The sequence below is a fragment of the Sinocyclocheilus anshuiensis genome, unplaced genomic scaffold (genome assembly GCF_001515605.1).
Source record: "Sinocyclocheilus anshuiensis isolate Anshui unplaced genomic scaffold, SAMN03320099.WGS_v1.1 scaffold659, whole genome shotgun sequence".
Taxonomy (NCBI): Eukaryota; Metazoa; Chordata; class Actinopteri; order Cypriniformes; family Cyprinidae; genus Sinocyclocheilus; species Sinocyclocheilus anshuiensis.
The window spans coordinates 1,171,290-1,190,566 of NW_015549698.1; the positions used below are offsets into that span (position 1 = coordinate 1,171,290).

Sequence of the window (19,277 nt, forward strand, 5' to 3'; positions counted from 1 at the left end):
TGTGCATCTCTGTGTGAAATAAAATTGCAAAAAAATATCTCCATCTCTGTCTGTCGAAATCTAAAACACAATAGTGTAAGTATTTATTACGCATTTTCAGTTTTGCTTTTTGAGGAAGTCACACGAAGCTGAGAACCATATCACATGACGTTATTAGTATAATTGATTACTATTTAATGTAGGTTTATCTCAGCAATGTGGGTGTCTTAGGCAACTAATGTAATAATAATAATAACAATAATAATAAGGAATTGAATTTTTTTTGATTTTATAAAATATTATCCACCTTTCAATATCCATGTATTGTCTTACTGCATGGGCAGATTTTTCTATCTGCCAGTGTTAAAAGACAAAATATATTATTATTTTATATTATATTACATTTATTATATTATATTATATATTACATACAAAATTTGAAAACAAATATAACTTTTATATGCAGTTTTGCTTATCAAGTAAATTTTTCCATTTTCAAAAAATTCAAGTAAAGGATTTTTAAACTCATTTTTGCAGTTTACCATAAACCATACAATAGGCAAATTTTACATGTATTTTCTTTGCTTTATCTTAAAGCTTCAGTATTTTTTACTTACAAGTGTTTTGTGGATGGAACTACTGTACTTGGCTTAGCATGAAACTCTCCTATCTCTTCTCTCTCACCAAACCTACAGTGCACACAAGCTCTTTAATACGCCTTAAATGATTTACAGTAAGCAGCGTGAGTCTCATGTAGCCTCACGTTTGATTATTTCCGTGAAGTCAGGTCCACTCTGCAGCTTACTCTGGCTAAGAAATACACGCCACCCAAATGTATTAGTAAATGTTGAGCTCTAGTCATTTTCTATGCAGTATGCATCAGATGGTCTGTGAATGGTTTGTGGGTGTGCTGTCCAATGGTGCGGTCCAAAAAAACAATGAATTATACAGGAATAACGACAGTGAAATAAACATCCAAAGCTATTCTACTGGCTAACAAGCAAATCAACTATAAATAACTTCCAAAAAAAGTCTTTGTTACGTACGTAACCCTCATTATGTCGTGACAACATAGGGGGTTCACTTGGGAGCCCCAATCCTCTCGGACTTTAAGAGAAAACGCCAATGAAATTTGGCTAGTGGATTTTGCATACCTGAGCCACTCCCCGTGCATACAGGCATAAATAGGCGACAGGTGCATCCACTCTGAAAACTTGTCCCTGGCAACCAGCGATGGTTCGAGGTTGTGGCATGGGGACATAACGTAAACTGAGACGTTCCCTATCTGTTGGTCACTACAAGTTATGTCGTGATGACATGGGGGATCCATGGAAAGTGCCACAACCTGAACCCCATCACAACCCTGTAGTTCTGCAAATGTTGACAAGCAGCCACGTGTCAGACAAATGCTACGCAAAGGTCGTAATCTTCCCAACGCCCCAGCGTAAATTCGCTGACCTTGGCACCCGCAGGGACCAAAAGCTGGAGATAGCCAAGCCGCTGTTCCTATGACAGAAAATCTTTTCTTAACACCGTGTCTACACCGGACGTGACAGTTGTCGTGTCGTGTCTGCGCTGCAACAGCTAAAGTCTGTCTACACTGGACGGTCTACAAAGCGACCATTGAAAATCATTTGAAATTTGTGTCAGTACATCATAAATACAACGCAGCAGCAGTTTACTGTCGGGAATTTGTCATGCTGCGCCGCATCTATTGTAGACAGCATAATAGGTTCTATTGTATTTTGTCGCGTCGCACCGCTCGCGTCCGGTGTAGACACGGTGTAAGAGAAGGGATTTCGATCATCATGAAAGGTGCTTCACGCCTTTCCTGTTTTGTTGTTTACAGCTAAGCAGTAACGAAGGGGACGCAAGCCTTCCGGAGAAGGGCGCTATGGAGACCACATCCTGCCCGTTGGGAGGTATCATGTGGAGACAATGACATGAACTGACCCAGGCCTGGGACAGTACTAAATGGAATGGGTCTCTGAGGCACCTAGGAGTAGGGAGGAATGGCTGCCAGCAGAGATTTAACCAGCATTTAACCTTCTGGCACCCCTCAGGAACGTGATGATGAGATCGTGCTTTCCCAGGGACCGGCCGTCCACTGCATCGTGATGTGCTGGGATAGCAGCCACATACACTTTCAAGATGGAGGGTGACAGCCTACGCTCCAACCTTTCTTGCAGGAAAGAAAGCACTACTCCAATCGTGCATCTTTGGGGGTCTTCTCAGCGAGAAGAACACCAGTTCACTAACAGACTCCACTTCAGAGCATAGGCTTGCCTCGTCGAGGGAGCTCTAGCCTGAGTGATCGGTCAGGGAGTAATACAGCTGGCAGTGGGAGGACTCGTGGGAAGCAAACAGGTCTACCTGGGCTTCCCCAAATCGACTCCAGATCAGACGCACTGTCTCGGGATGGAGTTGCCATTCCCCGGGGACATGAGCTGTCATGAGAACGCGTCGGCTGCACGATTGAGCTCCCCCAGAATGTGGACAGTGCACAGCGATTTGAGCCGCGTCTGACTCCAGAGGAGGAGATGACGGGCGAGCTGTGACATGCGACGTGAACGTAGACCTCCCTGCCGGTTGATGTACGACACAGCCGCAGTGTTGTCTGTGCGGATCAACACGTGCTTGTCCTGTTGCAGTGGTCGGAACTGCCGTAAGGACGAGAGAGAGGTGAGATTGCAGCAAAACCATGCTCATACGCTCGCAATGAATGCACGAGTCATCCACGAATGCAGCTTCAGCGTGTTGGATGCCCAGACACTGAACACAACGATCATGTCCATCAACAGAGGACAGGTAACGAACTCAACCAAGAGAACAAGGGCAGAACGGCATCTTTAAAAAGACGCGAACCAACCTTGATTTTCTCTTTTAGAGAAACTGCTCTTTCAGTTGAAGTGCCCAGGGGAATCGCTGATGACAGGGACACCGCTGTTTGCACTGTAACGCCAACCAGGAACAGCTTCTTCCAGTCAGATGAGTAAAGGGCTTTGTGGAGATCAAGCACTATCATCCACTTGGCTTCGAAGCAAAAATCTGAAGAGTGGATGCACCTGTTGCCTATTTATACCCGTATGCACGGGGAGTGGCTCAGATATGCAAAATCCACTAGCCAAATTTCATTGGCGTTTTCTCTTAAAGTCCGAGAGGATTGGGGCTCCCAAGTGAACCCCCTATGTTGCCGGACATAACTCATAGTAACCGACAGATAGGGAACTCACTAACTACTGAGAAATATTCATTAACAACATGTACTTATTATATGTTTAGGGTTAGGATTAGGGCTTGGCTTCAGGTAACTTGCATGTAATTATGCATAATTTAAATGTTATTATAATAGTAGGTCCATTTAACGTGTAATAAGGACACCTTAAAATAAAGAAGGGCTGTGCAAGAAATCAAATGCGATTTTCATGTGCATCTCGTCAGTAAAGCCGCTTCTGGTGATTAGTAGTAAATCTCCAGCACGTGCTTTCAGATGGAGCGGCATTTAATACACAGAGCCGTAGTTCACTGACAAGCTACACAAAATCGTGTTCAAAATCCACAATGAATCGCCTGCGATTTTGTGTAGCTTGGCAGTTCGATTTTTTGCCCAGCCCTAAAATAAAGTGTTACCAAATACAGTTTACCTGTGGAGAGCAGCTGGAGCTTTCACTGTTTGCGCTCTCAGATCTGGACGACAGAATCTTGGGAGGTCGAGGTGGAGGGTCTTTGGGTTTTTTGGGAGGTCGTGGAGGGGGTGTGATGGTAGAAACGGCGTACCTCCTGAGTGTGTAGTAACAGTCCTCTGAGATCTCCTCTATGACTGATTTCCCACTACATACTGGACTCTGGCCATCCCAGTGCTGCTTTATGTTGAGGATCAAGTCTGTGCGATTGACTGGCACCTCCCTGATCTCTGACAGCTCAGAGTTTGAAATGAGGAGGCAAGGGTCAGAGATCTCCTCCTCAATGTGCAGACCGGGCACGCCAGCCAAAACGTCCAGCTTCAAAGAGAGGTCTCGCACAGACACTTTGACATTGAAGGGCAGCGGGAACCATCGGCATATTTCCGCAATGGTGTATTGACGCTTGTCTTTAACCAGCTCCATGAATCCCCCCTCCAAACACATGGGGAGGCACAAGTCCGAGAGGATTGGGGCTCCCAAGTGAACCCCCTATGTTGCCGGACATAACTCATAGTAACCGACAGATAGGGAACTCACTAACTACTGAGAAATATTCATTAACAACATGTACTTATTATATGTTTAGGGTTAGGATTAGGGCTTGGCTTCAGGTAACTTGCATGTAATTATGCATAATTTAAATGTTATTATAATAGTAGGTCCATTTAACGTGTAATAAGGACACCTTAAAATAAAGAAGGGCTGTGCAAGAAATCAAATGCGATTTTCATGTGCATCTCGTCAGTAAAGCCGCTTCTGGTGATTAGTAGTAAATCTCCAGCACGTGCTTTCAGATGGAGCGGCATTTAATACACAGAGCCGTAGTTCACTGACAAGCTACACAAAATCGTGTTCAAAATCCACAATGAATCGCCTGCGATTTTGTGTAGCTTGGCAGTTCGATTTTTTGCCCAGCCCTAAAATAAAGTGTTACCAAATACAGTTTACCTGTGGAGAGCAGCTGGAGCTTTCACTGTTTGCGCTCTCAGATCTGGACGACAGAATCTTGGGAGGTCGAGGTGGAGGGTCTTTGGGTTTTTTGGGAGGTCGTGGAGGGGGTGTGATGGTAGAAACGGCGTACCTCCTGAGTGTGTAGTAACAGTCCTCTGAGATCTCCTCTATGACTGATTTCCCACTACATACTGGACTCTGGCCATCCCAGTGCTGCTTTATGTTGAGGATCAAGTCTGTGCGATTGACTGGCACCTCCCTGATCTCTGACAGCTCAGAGTTTGAAATGAGGAGGCAAGGGTCAGAGATCTCCTCCTCAATGTGCAGACCGGGCACGCCAGCCAAAACGTCCAGCTTCAAAGAGAGGTCTCGCACAGACACTTTGACATTGAAGGGCAGCGGGAACCATCGGCATATTTCCGCAATGGTGTATTGACGCTTGTCTTTAACCAGCTCCATGAATCCCCCCTCCAAACACATGGGGAGGCACACAAGCTCCTTCGCCTCTGTCCCTGTGACTTTCAGACATTGAAAAGCATCGGCTGCCCTCTTGGTTCCATTGTGTGAAAGCGCACAGCTTTTGCCTTTGGTCACTATAAACTCATCTCCAGCGCTTACGGAAGCTAGCCCGTTGTAAACAGACTCAAACTCCCTGGTGGCCACCACGCGTATCTGCTCGGTTTCACTGCGCGCTCGCTCCAGATCGTAGGCGGTGGGGAACTGGCGCGGCCGCCGCTTGAGGCGTCCGTTGTAGGACTCCGGAATAAGAAAGTGTCTCGTTGATTCACGACCCATTTCCGAGGCCAGTATTCGTTTTGCATAGAAAGCATGATGAATGATCACCTGATTGGTTTTGAAAAGTGTTTCCAGCTCTGGAGAAAGATTGAAAGGTCTTTCACATGACAACTTGGCCACCACAGGAAAAAACTCTGTAGGACTCTTGAAAACGTCCGTAAGAGAGAGAGGCTGCACAAAGGAGTCACAATCAAACTGCTCAGTGACGTCCACCACCTCCACGTCCAAATTTGATGGGATGAGCAGAATTTTCTCACTGACTGTGGGAAGAAAGGGTCCAAGTTTAAAAGAGGAAAAACCTTTATCAATGGGCTTTATCTATGAGACGTGAGCAGAACAGATTTTTCTGTAAGCCAACTACCGCTTTTCTAACTAACACTTTCATTTGTAATTGTCCCATTGAATTGAATGTGATGGTCTATGTACAAATGGATTTATAAAATTTTTTACAAAGTACTCTCTCTACTCGTTCATGAATAAAACGATTTTCCCAGCTATTTTTTTTATTTTTTATTAATCTTCAATGACCGGATCACACAGCAAAAACATCGACTAGTCCTAAAACTGTCTTTTTTTTTTAAATCTGGTATTCTATTAACAATAGTTAATGCATGAATTAACATTAACTCACAATGAGCAATTTATTTGTTAAATAATTTACTAATCTTTGTTGATGCTGTTCATTGTTAGCTTATGGTATCTCAGGTCCAGATAGATCTTTTGATTTTAATAACGTATTAGTAAATGTTGAAATTAACATGAACTAAAATTAATAAATGCTTTAGAGGTATTTATCAGTCTTAGTTTAGTTAGTTTTAGTTATCAGTGACTAATTTAGTTGACTAATGTTAACAAATAGAACCTTCTTGTAAAGTGTCACCAAAATCTCTAAATGTAATCGCTAAATGTAATGTAAAGATAAATTTAAAAAATAAAAAGAATTATATTATCTCCTGCTTTCTCAGAAATCTAACTAAGATTTATAGTGAAAAATATATATGCCAGAGGTTTCAGAAAAAATAAATAAATAAACCATTCAAAGGGGTAAACAAATGTATTTTTTCTCATACTATTGACAAATAATTTCTTGATTTTAATTTCGGTAACACTTTAGTGTAGGGAACAATTCTCACTATTAATTAGTTGTTTATTAGCATGACTACTATTAACATATTGGCTGTTTCTTAGTACTTACAAAGCACATATTCTGCATGACCATATTCTACGTCCCTAATCCTACCCAATACCTAAACTTTTACTATTAATAAGCAGCAAATTAGGTGTTTACTGAGGCAAAAGTAATAGTTAATGGTTTGTTAATATCGAAAATTGGACCTTAAAATAAAGTATGGCCTTAATTTCTTCTTTATTCAATTTTGTTGAATTTCTCTTAATATATCATTGGTTCTTTTTAAGGATGTTCAGATATTTTTACAGGAAAACAAGACAAAAATGATAGATTAAGAAAATGATTTGCTGCCGCATGTTGGGATATAACACTGTTATTAACAATATTTGTGTACACTACTAGAACAGGAATGAAACTAGTGTCATACTCACGTCGTGTAACAGCCTTCAGTTCATACACAGGAGTCAGCTTCAGCTCTCCAAGTACATTCTCCAGCAAATTTGAGAATAAGAAGTCCTTTTTGGGCAGAGTTTTGACCTCGGTTACAGTCCTCTTTCTGCCTTTGGAGATTTTCCACTCCGCTATCTCTCTCAGGGTGTAGAACTGGTCGTCCTGGCACTCTGTGAAGTGGCCTTGCTGGGAGAAGCTCAGGCTGAAGCAGATCTTGGGCTCTCTGTGCAGCAGCTCACACCGCACACGTCCACCGCTGAGCTCACGGGTGACGGCAGTGATTCTGAAGCTGTCTCCCTCCCGTATGACGCCCTGCGCCGGCTCAATCTCCGAACCGCTGAGGAATACCGGCTGGGACAGTCTGTGGGAGCTGATCTTCACTGAGTCAGCTATCTCTTGTATGCTTTGGTACGGCTGACTGTCAGCCACTAGCTTGAACAATCCTGTCACATAGAGCACAGAGCCAATGTTAAGTCACTACAAGGACCAAAAGTGGTGACAGCAGAGAGAATGTGGGTAATAAAAAAAATACAAGCACAAAAGTTTTTTAGTGAGTCATTAACAGGGCATTATACCACTATTGTTTTGGATGATGCATCAGTCAAAGTCTTGTAAGACATGACCAATGGAAAAGAAAAACAACTCTGGCCACTGTCCACTATATCTGACTTATCCACGTGAAGATGGAGCTTTTCATCCTTAAGCCATCCCAGCAATATCCCTTCAACATTCGGCTAAGATTGTCATGGAAAACCCTATCTAGGACAGCCTTATGGTTATGATGAGCAGCTGAACGTCATAAAGACAGAAGCATCAAAGGTCTGCACATAACTGGTAACGCAGCAGTGAGTTTGCTCAAATTCTCTCTTTGCATATTAGTTGCTGTTCACATCAGGTTCAAGACAATGATATTTTGGCTCACATATTAGTTTAGGGATTAATTCTCATTATTAACTAACGATTAACTAAGACTTTTTCCTCGGTAAGCTCCTAATTTGCTGCTTATTAACAGTAAGGTAGTGGTTAAGTTTAGGTATGGGTGGATTAAGGGATCTAAAAAAATGCTAATGCAGAATAAGGCAATTAATATGTGCTTTATAAGTACTAATAAACAGCCACTATTCTAGTAAAATCACAAAATCGCTTTTCTGAAACGTCATTGTTCTTCACTAGCGAAACGATCTTCACTGTCCTATTAGAACAGCTTGCGACTTTAGAAACGGGATGATTTTAGCATGAAGTGAGTTGTAACACTGACACTTTAACCTACATTGATAACATCACTATCATACATAAGAACCAGTCTTCTGAGGTACAAACAGAAGTTATAAGTCACTGTGTACAAATAAAAAAATGAACATATGCAAAACAATAGGAACATTTCGAAAATGTGTCAAATTTCACCTTATTTTGTAATTTGATGAATTTCATGTGACAGAACTGGCATGATCAGAAGCAACAGATTATCTTATAATTATGTTATTATATAACATTTATTCAAAACATTCACAAACATGTAAAAAAAAAAAAAAACATGCAAAATTATCATGGATGAGCAGATGATCTGCAACACGACTTCTTTTGGACACACAAGGACTGAACAAACTGTAAAGCCGACTGTGAAGGTAACATAGACGCACGCGCACACTTCAAAATATGTTTTTGTTGTTGTTAGCCTGTTTTATGTATGTGTAATTATTTAATGTATGTGAGCTTTTTTACGCATTTTTTAAAAATCTTTTGTGTTTAATCTTTTAATCTTTTGTTTATCATTACCAAAACAAGGTTAATAGATTTAAATTCACTAACAAAACAAATGCATGAATAAATGTTCAACTGATGACACAGTTAGATTTCTATAGCAAATGATCAGTGGAAGGTGCTTCTCAAACAGACTGACCATGCTTAGCTATTTTCCGTTGATTTAAACCGATGCATTTCAACCAACAATAACCAGATCACTTGCTAATCAAAGACACAAATAGTTAGTTTATATATATATATATATATAGTCTTAGGTTTGAAACATCTACTGTCCACTGAAACTCTGGTACCTGGGTATTCCACAGGAATCTCAATCTCAGTGTTGCTGGGGGTCCGAGCACTGAATCTGGTGATGGTGATATCAATGATTTTCAGCAAATCTCCTGTTGAAAGAGAGCACTCTCTTCCAAACACCTCATACACGCAGCCTGAAAAAGAAAAAAAAAAGTGTTTAAAGCATGTTAAAATACATTGCAAACCATTTCGTATCGGTTGCAGGAAAACTATTTCATCACAAGCACTGGAGTACAGATAAATGACATCACAAAAGACATATTACTGACTAAAAGGAACTAGAAAAAGATCAGAAAGAAGTGGGTTTCCGCTCGGCATCATGTGGTTTGAAAATGAATTTAACTTTGTTTCTTCAAACTTTTCTTGCTAGTTGGAGTTACCTCTTAAATGTTGAAAAAGGATACTTTTGTGAAAGCTGCTATTGGTTCATATGTAAAAACGTGCCTGTCTTCAAGCTTCAACACAAATCGAGGAACAGGATTATGCTGCCTATTTCGCGCTTTATTTAAAAAAAAAAAGTGTTTAAAAAACAAACAGCACGCTTATGAATTATCAGTATTAATTTTTCACCAACATGTTGTTTCTCACCTACACCAATAAGTGCACACTAGGTTTTAAAATGTTGGAAATGCGTAATTGCAGCTATTATTTGACTGTGAGGAGCAGATGAATTCTGAGCTGGTAACTCTCCAGTTTTACTCTTACCTTGACAATATATTCCTGATTGGATCTGAAGCACTCTGGGGAACATCTTAGGATCCAGAACCTGCGTGAATTCATGCAGCGTCGTAGCCATCTTCTACTGCGGCTTTTACGAGGAGACGTTTTTAAAGCTCTGGACGGGCTGAGAGACGTGGCTCTGTACCTCGCGTCCCGTAAGAGGGTTAATGGAGGCAGAGGAACTCCCAGGATGCCCTTTGGCCCTCCAGACGCCCCTTGAGCTCAGCAGTGCAGACCGAGAGCGAGACTGCGAGGCATCCTGCGCAGCGGAGGAGGACAGGAAGCTGAGTGCAGCTCGAAGACCAAAACTCAACGCATTGTTAAGCAAAGCTGCAAAAATACTATGATATACACAAATCCCACATCCTCTGCCTGACTTCATGACATCAGGGCCCAATGTAAGTCAAAACAACAGGGATCCAAATCACTGAAACACACAACATCACCGACTCATTGTTACAGCAAGCTGGGAAACCACCGCAACATTTCCAACAAACCCACAGTTTAAAACGATTCGTTCCAAACACATTCTTTAACATATCTTTTTTTTTATTCAAAGTATTTTTATTATTTGACATCGTAATACAGCGAAAGCCAACAACTACAGACAAAAAATACATAAGTTATTATTTCACATGATGGATTTTTGTTGTTGTTTTGTTTTCTATAAAACGTCTGATCAGCATCGATACAGGCTGCACTTTCTTCTTAAATTGGCTTTGATCCTAAATACACTAGAGTCTAATACTGTATATATTTTTAATTCATACACTTCATTGTTTGTGCTTTTTTTTTTTTTTCCCATTTCCAGCACAATACAAATGTGAAAACATCAGAAAAAATAGAGCTCTTCTCTTTTCTCCTCGGCAAAGGAATAATTCACAATCAGTTGTGTAAAACAAACCACGATAGCATGTAAAAGATTTCAAAAGAAATACAATTTTCAAATACAACAACAACAAAATAAAATAACACTACTTAAATCTGTCTCGTACATAAAAGAGCGCTTGCAGTGAAAATTTCGGCTAAATGGAGAATGATGATGATTGTTTTGAGCTTTCAAAAATGCAAGTAAACAATAAATACAAACAATGTGCTTCATCCCTATAGACATTTTTACACAAGTCTTTGGCTTATGGTCATCGCCTGCTACCAAAAAACAAAAGAACACATAATAAGCCAGCCATTCGTGCGGAATGCAGTCTTCTCGAGCCACAGTTACACGCTCTCGATCGATGGATGAACGTGTTTGTTTGTTTTTTCCCTTTCGAAACAATGTCCATTTACACGAGTACTACTACTACACATATGTTTATTAACAGGAACAGTGATAGACACAGAGAAATAAAGAGCGTCTTCAGCATGCAACAGCTCGGGCTTAGTGTTTCAAATGGCTGCACGAAATCATAAAAAAAAAAAGAAAAGTTCATATTAAAAAAACATGGCCGGCACTTGAATCTCATGAAAGTCAACACATATGCACGAATGGAGACATTTCCACGGCACTCAATCCCCGTGTCACATGTAAAATAAGCCGAGTGTGTGCTGCTCAGACACACACACACACACACACACACACACACACACACACACACACACACACACAGAGAGAGAGCTGGACACTCAGATAAGTACTGAGTGATATTCAGTTGTGTTGCTGCTGCAGGGTTTGGTTTAAAGTTAGTTGTAATTTTGCACCATGTGACTACAAGACCTAAAACTGAGGTGTTTTGCTCTGGCTGATGACACTGCTGACAAGCGCATAATGAGTGTAGATGTTGGTTCATACCGGGCTGTCCACCATATTGGGCTTGCTGTTCCTCAGACTCTTCACAGCATGAAAGACGTCTACAACATTCTGCCGCTTTATCATTTCACACACAATACTGATGGCACAGAACATCCCACTGCGGCCGCCTCCGTTCCTACAGAGACAGAGAGACATGAAGAGACACACATGTGAATGAGTTGTGTGTGTGTGTGTGTGTGTGTGTCACACTTCTCCACTGTAACGGTGTGTGTGCAAACGCTCTGTATCCAGACGAACATTACATTACACACATGCTGTAGTGAAGGGTCAGTTCTGATGGAGAAACCCTGCTCAAGATCAGTGAGAAATGCCAGACTTTTGATCACTTGGCTTTTCCCCCCCCACTACTAACACCTTACAGGTTTGCTCGCTGGGGTTTCCTTTGTGAAAAAAAGAAGTGAGCTTAATTTTATCGGATGTGCATTTGTGGTGTACTTCAAATCTTAAAAGTACATACAAACTGCACTTGCAGATAACATTATAGAATCAAATAAAAAGGCCACTTAAGTGTATTTAAAGAGAGACACAGTTTCTTAACACATTTAAAAAATGCACTTGGTAATAAAGTCAAATTAAAAGCTTTACTTTAAAGTACATTATAAATCATGCTTTAATATTCTTTATTAAAGCATGTATTTATTTGGATGTGTTGACTAACATACTAAAGCACATGTAAAGTACTTGATTAGAATTTTAACTAATGTTATTTGATATTACATTTAGAGTTAATATATTAAAAAATATACATCTTTGAATCTTAAATGCAATGAATTGCAAATCTACAAAACGTGTAATTGCAAATACAAATGACAAACAAGTTTCAATAGAAATTCTTAAAAACAACTTCGTAAAATATAATTAAAGTATATTTTAGTTTATCATAAATGCTTGTCGTTACATTCAGCAAGTACTATATTTAAAAGAAATTACACATAAATATGCACAAACATAAAACTCCTCGAGTTTAGAAAAAAGGCACTCTAAATTTTAGCTAACTGTATTTAGTATAAATTTAAACTATAATACATTTTCATGTCATTTTTGTAATAATTGTTATTTTAAAGGTATGCTGTACAACAGTTAATGAAGCATTAAATGCATAGTTCACCCACAAAGGTAAAATAACCCAGCAACTTCAAAATAACTTGTTTTGTGGTCAACAGAAGAAATAAATTCATACAGCTTTGGAACAACTTAGGGTGAGTAGATGATGACAGAATTTTCATATTTGGTGAACTATCCCTTTAAACAGAATTTAAGCCATAACATTATTTTATGTGTCAATTTTATTTATGCAGCATAAATAATTTAAGCATAAAGCATACATAATTTTATTTATGCTTCATGAATAAAGTGTAGAAAATGAACTTAGTCTGCTTTTAATGTGATGTGTAGGTGTGGGTAAACCTGATGCCAGCAAATACTGACGAGAGATTAGATGAGTAGACTGTGGTCTGACTTCCTGTCCGTCCACAAGTAAAACTGTGGCTACTGATTAATACACAAACAGCTGCTTTTGGTCTCTGTCCATCTGTACTCACAGGCAGTGTATAATAGTGCGTCCATCGCCTTCCTCACATTCCTCCTGCCATTTATCCACCTGGAGGATCAGCTTGAGGAACGAGCGCTTGGAGGCGGGAACTTCCCTATGACCCGCCCATCCCAGGTACTGGAACTGACGGACCATCAGGTAACCTTCCTGAGGCTTAGGACACACACACACACACACATCGATGTAACTATGCACTTCTGCCCAAGACCAGTGTACGGCTCTGCACTTTGCTGTGAAATGATCAATGGCTTTCAGAGACATGCGGAAAAACTCACCCTGGTCAGGTTGCATATCCTGAAAAGACGACTAATGACATCACAGTCCATAGAGCAGGATATGCAGTCCACCTGTACTGGGCCGTATCTTAGCATTCCCTCCTCCGGCCAGTACTGAGGACAGCCCTGAACACACCGATTACACACGGATCAAACACACACAGGAGCCACTGACAGATAACCTGCTGTTGCATTAAGGGAATAGTTCACCCAAAAGTGAAGATTTGTCGAAAATGTGCTCACCCTCAGGCCATCCCAGATGTAGATGAGTTTGTTTCTTCATCAGATTTGGAGAAATGTAGCATTGCATCACTGTCTCACCAATGGATGTGGATGGGTGCCGTTAGAATGAGAGTCCAAACAGCTGATAAAAACATCACAATAATCCACACCACCCCAGTCCATCAGTTAACGTCTTGAGAAGACAAAAGCTGTGCGAATCCATCATTTAGATGTTTTAACTTTAAACCAAGTTCATAAGCCATAATAAATTCCCCCAGTGAAAAACCACCTCATCTGAATAAGGCGAGAAATATGCATAGATCAAGCAACAGCTTAAAGTTAAACTGTCTTAACTTGTTTCTTTTGTCTTCTCAAGATGTGGATTGGACTGGGGTGGTGTGGATTATTGTGATGTTTTTATCAGCTGTTTGGACTCTCATTCTAACGGCACCCATCCACATCCATTGGTCCGACAGTGATGCAATGCTACATTTCTCCAAATCTGATGAAGAAACAAACTCATCTACATCTCGGATGGCCTGAGGGTGAGCACATCTCTTGCAAATGTTCATTTTTGGGTGAACTCTTCCTTTAAACATGCCAAAGAAACATTCAGTTTGGCTCAACATAAACAGATTGTTTTCCACTGACTTCACTCGCTAACCAGCTGATCTTCGATGTCTTCTCATTCCTTCAATATACGTTGCACAAACATTTCATAAGAATAATTACAACACAATCTCACCTGAGCCAAATCGATCTCGTTTAGCATGACGATGGAGGTGCATCCATAATCATACACCAGCCTCCAGAAGTCCTTGACGGTGTTGGGTAACGGATGCTGGGTCACGATGAACGCGGCCGGCTGCCTGTAGCTCTGCATAACATGGAACATAATGTACTTCCTGCAAACACTCTGCTTTCTGACACTTACGCACAACCAAGACGAAGATGGGGCGTTTTTCAGGATGGCCGATGTGTGAATGTGTATGATCATGCACGGACCACAGTGAGCATTCGACATGAATGATATATGATATAAACGTGTGTCGTTTCCTGCGTGTGTGTCTTTGCTGATGTGTCAGTGTGATACATGTACATCTCTGTAAGTGATTAAATGCATTCGTTTTTCTCTGCATGCTGTAGCAAACCCAGTATAGAGAGGTTGAATGGAAAGTGCTGACATACCACTAAAGCCACGAAACAAATCCAGTCTAACAGAGGCAGAACTGAATCAGAAATTACCTGGTATTCTTCTGACGGCTTGGTTAAAAAAAGTCCAAGAGTTTGTGAAGCGTACGAGGAAGCGATTTAAAATTACCCTCTAAAATCACAACTTTTTGAGTTCAGCTGTCAAAGTAGCTGATTGTGGCTGTGCGATCACCGTCTCCCAGGGTCAGAGGTCATCGGCTGTGGGATGTCACTGACTGAACACGCTCTCAGATACACAGACGATTGTGCACATAGCAAAACAGTGCTCTACACTAGATAGCGAATTCATTACAGTACTTACACAGACAGCCATGACAAATGAAGCACTAGGAGAAGGATGCACTGTCACTCACAGATCAGTCTAGACACTAAACAAATGCAAAATTCACTCGCCCTCGTGTCATTTCTTTCTTCTGTGGAAGTCAAAAGGAGAGTTTTGGAGGAATCTTTAGGCAGCTACTTTCCAAATGTGACCCTGGATCACAAAAGCAGTCTTAAGTCGCTGGGGTATATTTGTAGCAATAGCCAACAATACATTGTATGGGTCAAAATTATAGATTTTTCTTTTATGCCAAAAATCATTAGTTTTGTGCTCCAGGGTCACATATAATGAAATCCTGCAGTGACCAAGGGCTGTGATGCTCAAAACACACTAAGAGTAGTTCATACGACTCAAGCTGAAAGACTTCTGATGTCATACGGCAGCGTTGAACGAGGGACAGGTTCGGATCACAAATTTGTGCTTCTGTTCAGTTAATAAAAAGTGCATAAGTGTGTAGTATGGACTACTTTTATGGTGGTTTCTTGCCCTCTTTTTGTAGCTTGACAGTAACTGGTCACCACTCACTTTTGTTGTATGGAAATAAATACAGTGTTAAAAATCTCCAGTTGTTTACCACAGAAAGAAGGGGGAAAAAACCCTCCAGACTTGAGGGTAAGAAATTATGGCAGAACGTTCAGGATTTGGGTGAACTTGTCCTTTAAAGGGGTCATATGATGCAATTTCAAGTTAAGTTGTATTTACAACACTGTTCCAGAACAGTTCAAACCAAATATTCAGATGTGAGCAACACATTTTACGGAGGACGAGGAGTGTTTCTTGGGAGAGTAGCCTACAATGCCATCTGTTCTGACAAATAATGCTGACTCACAGACTGTAAGTACGTTTTTATATTTAAAGAATTTGCTGTTCTTTTTAGCAGCATCATATGACCCCTTTAATAAATAACAAAATTAACACTTTAAAGCAAGAGATTCACACTTACACTTACCTCGCCCTTTCCGACAATGTTACTAAAACAGTTTGGACTTTGGAATTATTTTTGAAAACCCAAATGAAAGAAAGTTCAATTTAGGACCACATACAGCCATCAAGAAGAATGAATTCATTACACTACTAAAAAGAGGCGAATTGAATGCTTTACTAATTCAAGACGAATAATCTTATCGCTGATCTACACGACACTGTCACCACGTTACAGAGCGACTGGAATAGGGTTGAAAGTGGCTCACGCTAACATCTGTCCCACTGAAAGGACTTGCCACCTGGATTTGTCTCTAGCTTTCTGTAGCTCCGTTCCAAAATCCAATGAGAGCTCTTGCTGTCTACTAGCTACACTACACACAAGTGAGGGACTGACTCAGTAGAGTTTGATGTTAGCATGTTTCATTAAGAATCCACAGCATAAAGACTTACATTTTTATCATACTAAACTGTTGTTATCAATATGTATCATATGGTAATGCTAAAAGACTGACTAAAACAAGGTATCTCAGAAGGCAGCAGAGTTAAGTTGCCTACCTTTTGGCTGCCCTCAAATCTTACCTCCATTGGCAGCTCACTAGGTTTTGGAACAGAGCGTGTGTCTAACATAAAGGAGACGAGGAAAAGAGAGCGAGAGCGAGGAAGCCATACTTACATCCATGAGCGCTGCATTGATGTAGTTGCTGCTCTCTCCGTCGATGGTGATGAGGAAGGGCAGGCAGCGGTCGGGCGGGAGGTTGTCCATGAAACGATTCTTGTCGTGATTTCGAGGAAGGAGTGCAATGCTGCAGTCTTCAGGCTGAGGCTGAGGAGTCACTGAGTTCAGCGTCTGCACAGGAGAGAGTGGACAACAGTGCGTGAGGGTTATTCTGCTGCTTTTGTTGTTCATGTCAAAGGCCGTGCATCGTATGCCTTTTGGTAGAAACTAGTCAAATGAACCAGATGCCAACACAAACAGGTTGCGTGACATGCGTGCATCTTCAAAAAACCACGAATAAAACTCTGCAAGAATGCTTTAAATACAGTGTTCTGTGCTGTGAATTATTACCTACCAAGAACACAGAACCATAAATGATGCTGCATATTTAAAAATGAATAAAATAGTGTTTGAGTGTAAGGACGTATTTGTTTCATTTGTTGAACAAAGTTTGGATTTTTGTGTTGGGTCTCCACTTGATGTCCATGCAAAGTCTGGGTCCTGAAGGAAAAGCACAGGCGTGAATAATAAGTAGCAGCATTTGTCAGGTACCTGGAACTCGTCTTTGAGGTGAGAGGAATTGCTCTGAGAGTCGATGCGGATCATGTCGTAGTACGCGGCTTTGAACTCGCACACGGGAATCGCAGTCTCGCCACACAAACACGCCTCCAGGATGGCATCATGGATGAAAATGTACTGCTCCTGAGAGCCAGGGGAAAACCAGGGGTTGTGTGTCGTCAGTGCATGCGCTTTCATTTCTGACAACACTATTAGTTTGCTTAACATGTAACACTAGCACTAGTGTGTAGTAAAACTGCAACACTTGTTTTAAATAATACCCTTTTTTTTTTTTTGAAAGGAACTCTGAATTCATTCACTCTGACATGCCTCATAGCAACAAGACAGATACTACAGCATGGCTGACTACTTTGTGGTTGTTGCTGCTGTAAATAGTGCAGAAATGCAACAGTGGCCCTTAGTGGTCAGGACTGAGGCTTCCTTCTTCTACAGTAGATGTTTTATAGAGGTCAATGCAGCTGCACTGCAGGCCTCTGAACATGCACTTTTTAGGTACTGGCAGTAATGGCAAAAGCATATGCTTTTGCATGCTTAATTAAATTAAATTGTGACTCTGGAGCACAAAAGCAGTCTTAAGTCGCTGGGGTATATTTGTAGCAATAGCCAAAAACACATTGTATGGGTCAAAATTATAAATTTTTCTTTTATGCCAAAAATCATTAGGATATTAAGTAAAGATCATGTTCCATGAAGATATTTTGTAAATGTCCTACCGTAAATATATCAAAACTTAATTTTTGATTAGTAATATGCATTGCTAAGAACTTCATTTGCACAACTTTAAAGATGATTTTCTCAATATTTAGATTTTTGTGCACCCTCAGATTCCAGATTTTTAAATAGTTGTATCTCGGCCAAATATTGTCCGATCCTAACAAACCATACATCAGTGGAAAGCTTATTTATTCAGCTTTCAGATGATGTATAAATCTCAATTTTGAAAAATTGACCCTTATGACTGGTTTTGTGGTCCAGGGTCACAATTGTGTAAACTTGAAAGCGAAAACAAAATAAGAACTAACATTAGGAATTTGATAACCAGTGGCTTCCTAAAAATATATTTAGTGGGGAGAAAATCTTAGAGGACCGTACTCAGTCTCATGATTGAAGCATGCAAACGCACCTCAGTCTGAACCATGTTGATTCGTCTGGAGCGCAGAGCTTTGACGCAGTTGTAGATGTCCACCACCCCTTCTCTCTCTGCCATGTCCAGCATGATGTCAATCACGATGTAACACCCTGTCCGACCGGCTCCCGCACTGACACGGACAGAGCAGGGAAGAAATCATCATCCGTCTCATAGCGATTTCATCACTGATCAAACCATTCCAAGTGTATATAAGCAGCAGAGAGACGAGAGTAGTGCTGTGAGCTGTGGCTCACTGTTTTATAAATGCTATCACAGCTGTTTGTGAAGCTTCATTATCTACAAAAACTAGGCTCTAAAGACAGTTTTTGATTAAGAACAAAGCACTTGTGTCAGGATGCTCAAAAAACCGCTGGAAAGAAAATGAAGTTGTTGTTAATTCATGCAAACTGTCTAAAGCAGTGGTTCTGTCTTTTCTATGAAATTTCCAATGACTGGTTTTGTGGTCCACGGTCACAATTGTGTAAACTTGAAAGCGAAAACAAAATAAGAACTAACATTAGGAATCTGATAACCAGTGGCTTCCTAAAAATATATTTAGTGGGGAGAAAATCTTAGAGGACCGTACTCAGTCTCATGATTGAAGCATGCAAACGCACCTCAGTCTGAACCATGTTGATTCGTCTGGAGCGCAGAGCTTTGACGCAGTTGTAGATGTCCACCACCCCTTCTCTCTCTGCCATGTCCAGCATGATGTCAATCACGATGTAACACCCTGTCCGACCGGCTCCCGCACTGACACGGACAGAGCAGG

At 40.8% G+C, this 19,277-nt stretch overlaps 2 protein-coding genes across 2 annotated transcripts in view; both read right to left on the reverse strand.

Annotated features, from left to right (window-relative positions):
• Positions 1-9,872, reverse strand: part of LOC107660546 (protein THEMIS-like) — a 20,031-nt gene extending 10,159 nt beyond the window's left edge. Inside the window, exons 1-4 of the mRNA XM_016449864.1 lie at positions 9,751-9,872; positions 9,042-9,179; positions 6,969-7,430; positions 4,611-5,668 (exon numbers count right to left, since the gene is read on the reverse strand). Of these exons, the coding sequence (XP_016305350.1) occupies positions 4,611-5,668; positions 6,969-7,430; positions 9,042-9,179; positions 9,751-9,841 (1,749 nt within the window). The 5' untranslated portion in view covers positions 9,842-9,872. The remainder of the gene's footprint in view (positions 1-4,610; positions 5,669-6,968; positions 7,431-9,041; positions 9,180-9,750) is intronic.
• A 1,676-nt stretch (positions 9,873-11,548) lies between these two features.
• On the reverse strand, positions 11,549-19,215 carry LOC107660540 (receptor-type tyrosine-protein phosphatase kappa-like). Its single transcript, XM_016449860.1, has 8 exons — positions 19,115-19,215; positions 18,500-18,635; positions 17,350-17,499; positions 16,756-16,929; positions 14,370-14,501; positions 13,403-13,528; positions 13,117-13,280; positions 11,549-11,690 (listed from the first exon to the last, which is right to left on the reverse strand). Exons 1-8 carry the CDS (start codon positions 19,213-19,215, stop codon positions 11,549-11,551), a joined length of 1,125 nt encoding a protein of 374 aa, XP_016305346.1.
• Positions 19,216-19,277: the final 62 nt, after the last annotated feature.

Coding starts and splice junctions, on each gene's coding strand:
- LOC107660540 (XM_016449860.1), bottom strand. CDS start 19,215: ATGCTGGACATGGCAGAGAGAGAAGGGGTGGTGGACATCTACAACTGC. Junction 14,502..16,755: donor TCAATGCAGCGCTCATGGAT/GTAAGTATGGCT, acceptor CATGTTATGCAG/AGCTACAGGCAGCCGGCCGC. Junction 13,281..13,402: donor GGATATGCAACCTGACCAGG/GTGAGTTTTTCC, acceptor GTGTGTCCTAAG/CCTCAGGAAGGTTACCTGAT.